Source organism: Populus nigra, chromosome 1 (assembly GCF_951802175.1).
Source record: "Populus nigra chromosome 1, ddPopNigr1.1, whole genome shotgun sequence".
Classification (NCBI taxonomy): domain Eukaryota; kingdom Viridiplantae; phylum Streptophyta; class Magnoliopsida; order Malpighiales; family Salicaceae; genus Populus; species Populus nigra.
This window is the reverse complement of record NC_084852.1, coordinates 23,582,019-23,588,053: the sequence shown is the minus strand read 5'-3', so window position 1 is coordinate 23,588,053 and position 6,035 is coordinate 23,582,019. Positions and strand designations below refer to the sequence as shown.

Here is a 6,035-nt window from a genome sequence, read left to right as displayed (position 1 = left end):
AAAATTACAAAATATAAAATGCTCGATAATAAAGTTTTTTTTTGTTTGTACAGTAAATAATTTTATATTCATATCAATATTTCATTTTCTAGAGTTTAGAAAGAAATTGATCATTAGTAAAAGATTCCAGGCCTGCAAAACAATTCTTTTTGTAAGGTTTAAAAATAATTGATGAGAAAATCAGTAATTTTGAATAAAAAATTATAATAAATAAGAGAATAAGCCTTGTATTCCAAGAACAAAAATATTTATTCTTATTTTTTGTATAATGAATGCTCTGAAATTTAAAAATATTAATACTTAAATAATAGAAATTATGAACCCTTTATCTAAGTGATTCATGAGGTATTTACAGTCTTTGAACCTTGTTGTTTTTGCTAAAATGGAGAAATTAGAGTCATTTTCTCCTAATAGTATTAATAAAGGATAAATATTTATTACACAATATTAATGAAATGAAAATACGGTAGGTCATTAGAAGAATTTTTTTGTTTAGAAATATATTAAAATAATATTTTTTTTATTTTTAAAAAATTATTTTTAACATTAGTATATCAAAATCATCTAAAAATATAAAAATATTAATTTAAAGTAAATAAAATAAAAATTAAATTATTTTTTTAAATACTTTTTAAACTAAAAAACAAACATGCCTAAATATTCTTAGTTTAGTTCTCTTCCTAGCTAATTCTATGTGCTTTGTGTTTCTTAGAGTTTAGTTCTTCTGTTTAGTTTTCAGCTGTACCAAAAAATTACATCAATAAACAAAGTTAAAACAAGCTAGTTTGATAATATGATTAAAATAAATATAATTAATACTATTTTTTAAAAGCATTATTAGATTTTTAATAGTCAATATTAATTAGTATACATTACGAGTGATTTAAACGCTTACTTCAAGTTATTTATGGTTTTACATGGTGTATAAATTGAACAATAATGAAATCGCTTTGTTTTTGCGACAGAAATTAACTCTACTAAGATCATCTCAGATGTATTTATTTTTAATTTCTTAACCAAACAAGTTTTATTTCTTCACTATTGTCGTTGTTCTTCTATCAAGAAACATCAACCAAGCATATATAATTTAAAATAATTTATTGTAATTATGTAAAGCTAAGATTTATTATTATACCAGAAATGCGTTGTCGGTTAATTCGCTATAGAATTATGTATGTGTTTGAGAATATAGTTGGTTAAAAATAAATATATTTAAATAATGATTTTTTTATTTTTTTAAAATTATTTTTAATATCAACACAATAAAATAATTTAAAAACACCAAAACAATATTAATTTAAAATAAAAAAAATTATTTTTTTTTAAACATTTTTAAAACATAAAAGAGAATCAAACCATAACATCTTCCCATTCAGTTACTAGTCGAAATCGAAGCCATCTGAACCAACCCCTTGGTTGCCAGTAAGTTTTACACAGGAGCAGCTTATTGTTGAAGACCTAAAAACAGGAGAAATGATGTGTTGGAAAGCAACATTGGAGCAAGATTTTCCGGTAGCTTGCTCCTGAAACTCGTACACGTCTGCATCATCTTGCTACTTGCAAGAATACCTGAAATAGATCTAAATCTTTGGAGATAAAAAGAATATTATGATCACCCACCATAACTTCTAGCTCAACAAATAATTCTTGAAGAAGATTCTACATAATTTATTATCCTGCTAAGAGCATCTGTCTTTTCAGCTAAAGGAAAGAATGCGGTTGCTTTAGGAAATCAAATACTCCTATGAGTGGTGCTTTTTGAGACTTGTAACTATTATAATATTCCCCTTTTTGTCTGAGCTCTTAAGAATATCAGTTGGACTTGATTGTGCACAGTTGAGGGTCGGTCTGGTAGTAGACAACGTCTCCTGTGTCGCTCACATAATGATCTTCTCTGATGCTTCTCACTAGATTGCTGAATAAGTGGAGTGGAAATGGCCCAGATTTCTTAGGTTCGCGATAGTACTTTCCGAGCACCGGCTTAGCTGCCCTTGTCTGCAAAGGCAAGAATCAAGCTATCAATATTCGTTCATAATGAACCAATCTTCACTTAATTAATTTGCAATCTGAAAAGTATTTCTTTGAGCAGTGAAGATGGAGTACCGCTTCTACCAAGTGGTAGTGTGGAATCTGAGGAAACAGATGGTGTATAACGTGTGTGCCAATGTCATGGTGGATGCCGTTGATCCATCCATAATCCCGATCCACTGTTGTAAGCCCTCCACGCAAATAACTCCATTCCTGTCGAAACACAGGCCTTAAGTTACTTCTTGGTAAAATAAATCCCTTGCAAGTGTCGGGTATTTTGAGAGGATATATATATATATATATATATATATATATATATATATAATAACATCAGTGTACCTTGCCGCGGTACCAGGGAAGTTTCTGCTCATGGCCATGGTGGTGCAGGTATGTAACAAAGTCCAGCCACATAACAAATATCTGCAAATTGTATTAAACCTAAGTGATTTCAGCAGTGACAAGTAGGAAATCCAAGATTTATGGGGTAAAGTGACTCACCAAGTACGGAACACCATGGATCTTAAGCACTTGGACAGGGTCAAAAACATAGGATGAATAGACGAGCAGAAGAACCATTATAGACCAACAGACAGTTGAGGTTAACACAGCTTTCCTTTCACTGTGAGCGAACAATTTACTGTAGGGATTGAAGTGAGAACCCTCTTTACCTGGGCTTCTTCTCCACTGAAACTCAAAAGACAGCAGAAAATCAAAATCAAGACTGTGAAAGAAATTCCCATTTTCTGTTCATGTTATCGAGATCTATGCCTGCCTACATTTCTTTTGTTTCTTACAATATCTTTTCTTCTTTGTTTTTCTGGAAAATACTTATCCTTGATAAAGTCAAGATGTAAGCTCTCACCAGATATATGGGGTATGCTAACATGGGGAGAGGCACAGTGTATCTCATAATCCGAGTAGGCAAGTCTAAATTCTTGTAAATCTTCTCAGGCAACTGAAAGAGATTAAAGAGAGGGTAAGGGATTACGGACATTTGGCTAAAAAATTAAAGAGATGAACAGAAATTTAAACGAGCAGCAGAATTTAAAAAGAACAAGGACATTCATTTGTTCACTTGAAATTAAAATAAGAAGAGCTCAGTGAAGTTAAAGGAAGAGGGGATATGTACCGGAACCCATGATTCATCATTTTCTACATTGCCATGATTCTGATGGTGTGTCCTGTGGCTAATTCTCCTGTACAATATTATTCATGTACACCTTGAAGGCCAGGTAAAAAATGTATGATGAAGATGTTAAAGAAACTAACATGACTGTGCTGGAAAAACTCACCATCCGTGGTAAGGTACGAGAATTGAAGAATGCAAGATATGCCCCACCACATTATTTAGCAAGTGATTGTTGGAAAAGCTTCCATGGCCACTGTATAAGAAAAACAAAATGGGTTTTTTCGTTACTGGTGTAGATGCGTACAAACTTCAATATTATTCAAGAAAGAGATAGAATCTCACAATGTAAAACCAAATATAGAGATGTTATTACCAGTCGTGTCCAAGAACAAAGATGGCCCAGAACATTGTGCCCTGGGCCGCCCAGTAAAGTGGCCAAAATATCCAACTATCCAAGCGCAGAGCAGCTGCCGCCAAGGCAAAGACGACAGTGACATCTCTTAAAACATAGCTCAGTGACCTCCATGGATTCTTGACCCAGCAATGCTTAGGAATGGCAGCTCGGATCTCAGCAATCTTGAATGGTGGAGGTGCACTTGGATCAAAATCGCCTTCACCGTCGATCCCATCAACGGTATCATTACTAGCATCTTTCTTGTTCGATTTCTGAAGACAAGATTCCTTCATTATGTTGGGACTCAACTTGGAATCCCAAAATCTATCTTGGGACCAAGTTTAATTTCTCGAGCGCTGCTGCTGTCTTTCGATGGGAAATGGGACTAGCTAACTAGCAGATTTATAAATAAAAGGGAGAAACTGAAGCACATGGAACACTGCCGCATCATTCTGACACAAGTAGTTTTGTTCACGCCATAAGCTTACACCTGTTTTGTTTTTTTTTTTTTTTAACTTTTACAGTTATGATTTGAAAACAAAATTTATAAACTGTAGTTTATTATTAACTGAGATTTTAAAAAAAAAAAAAAAAAGGTCGGAGCTTTCGTACTCTCAATCGAATTTGACACACAGAGTTACATTTCAACTACACAAATAATCCCAATCCGTACCAATTTTTTCTAGAAATAATTTTTTATATCAATTTTTATTTTAATTTCGAGCTAAAATTAACATTATCATTTTTTATATATTTTACTTTCCCTTGACAAAGCTAATTAAGCACATCGTGCTCCTGATTTCAAATGTGGTTGTGGATATTTATTTATTTATTTATTTTCGGTCACATCTGCCTACTTATGTGCCTACTTAGTTTTCATCGCCTCATTTTCCAAGCACAGCTAACACATTTAATTAAAAATATATTTAAAAATACAATAACAATTATTTTTTAATTAAAAACATATTAAAATAATTTTTTATTTTTAAAAAATTATTTTTAATATCAGCATATTAAAATAATTTAAAAATAATTTTAAATAAAAAATTAATTTTTTTACAAAACATCATTTGTAACCACATATAATATGTGGTTGCAAAAAAGTGAAAAGCCTTTGCCAGACACCAAGGATGCTAGAAGAAGAGATAAACTCCAATTTCTCAGAAATTTAAGGAAAATAAAGCAGAAAACTAAGTTTTTTTTGTCTAATTTTATATTTGGAAAACTGGAAAAGTGTGTTTTCCAAAATCTCTCTTTCTGTTGAAATTTTTTTTAAAAAAAAAGTCTTCGCAAGATTTAGATGGAATTATTAATTAATTTGAACATGTTTTCTCTTTTCTAATATAGAAAAATATTTTAAACGGTAAGGAATGGATATGTTTTCTGTTTTTGTGGTGGGGAACGAAAAAAGATAGGCAAATAGAGATGAAAAATGGAAAATATCTTTTCTTTTCCACTTTCCATTTTCTTTTCTTTTCTTGCAGTTTTTATTTCTCAATTAAAAATTAAAAGACTCTTACTGTTAATTACATGTTTAGCTGGTTTTTAATCTTAATATCCAGGTTAACAAAAAGCCACGACTTTTGATACAAAAGCTCCATATTTTGGGGGGGAGATGTTGAGAAATCCGTCACTGTTCTCCTAATAAACACATCATGAACATGTATATATAAAGCATTTTCATCATTTAAGAGCCACCAGCAGCATCTTCCTTTTACCGCCACAATTGAAATTAGCAAAAGCCCAAGGAGACATTAATGTCTCCTAAACACGCCGCCTGTCATCCACCCCGTGGTCGGCAAACATTAATGAAAACATGGCGTTCGCTCGTAGGCTATATGCCTAGAGGAGGGTTTTCTTAGAATCCCTACCGTTGTTCAGGAGCTAGGGTTTGAATCACGCTTTACACTTTGAAAGGAGGAGGATCTTTGTTTTGGAAAAACACGTGTATGCCATTAATGTAGTTTTGAAACTTATTGCACGGCCTGGACCCCAACATGGCAGGCACTCGGGCCACCGGGGTCCTTGTGCATGTAACGGAGGACCAGCAGGATCTTAACGGTGTCATCGAGATACGCGAGATTAGACATAATCTAGGTTAACTAGCCCCTCCCCACTCCTAAAGTAACATTAACATTTACATGCTCGAATGCAAATTAATTATAACCATGTTTAGTGCGAACGCGTGATAGTGATACCTTGTGTCGTCTCGGAGTTGCTGCTGAGTCCGTCCGACTCAGTATTCTGTCGTTTGGCGCTTTGGCTTTCCCTGACAAATCTTGATCCTCACAACAAACACATCCGTTAAACTCGACCCGGCCTCTAACTTGGAATCTCACCAGGACTCCTTTTTATATATATATATATATATATAGTATCGTGATTTAGATTTTAAATCGGATCAAACCTCGATTCAAGTCTACAACTATGTATAAAAAAAATAATATAGGCTTTTTTTTTTGTAATGCTAATTTACACATAGCC

The 6,035-nt window shown here is 32.8% G+C and overlaps 1 protein-coding gene across 1 annotated transcript; it reads right to left on the bottom strand.

Moving 5' to 3' along the window:
* Positions 1-1,587: 1,587 nt before the first annotated feature.
* Positions 1,588-4,019, bottom strand: LOC133684351 (acyl-lipid omega-3 desaturase (cytochrome b5), endoplasmic reticulum-like). Its single transcript, XM_062106829.1, has 8 exons — positions 3,531-4,019; positions 3,321-3,410; positions 3,158-3,224; positions 2,891-2,983; positions 2,527-2,712; positions 2,368-2,448; positions 2,104-2,241; positions 1,588-1,995 (listed from the first exon to the last, which is right to left on the bottom strand). Exons 1-8 carry the CDS (start codon positions 3,842-3,844, stop codon positions 1,813-1,815), a joined length of 1,152 nt encoding a protein of 383 aa, XP_061962813.1. The 5' UTR covers positions 3,845-4,019; the 3' UTR covers positions 1,588-1,812.
* Between the last annotated feature and the right edge of the window lie 2,016 nt (positions 4,020-6,035).

Excerpts from the sequence above, each read along its gene's own strand:
- LOC133684351 (XM_062106829.1), bottom strand. The coding sequence starts at position 3,844 with ATGAAGGAATCTTGTCTTCAGAAATCGAACAAGAAAGATGCTAGTAAT. Across the intron at positions 2,984-3,157 it reads ATGATGAATCATGGGTTCCG|TTGCCTGAGAAGATTTACAA; the intron begins GTACATATCCCC and ends AATCTCTTTCAG. Across the intron at positions 2,713-2,890 it reads TAGCATACCCCATATATCTG|TGGAGAAGAAGCCCAGGTAA; the intron begins GTGAGAGCTTAC and ends TTTGAGTTTCAG.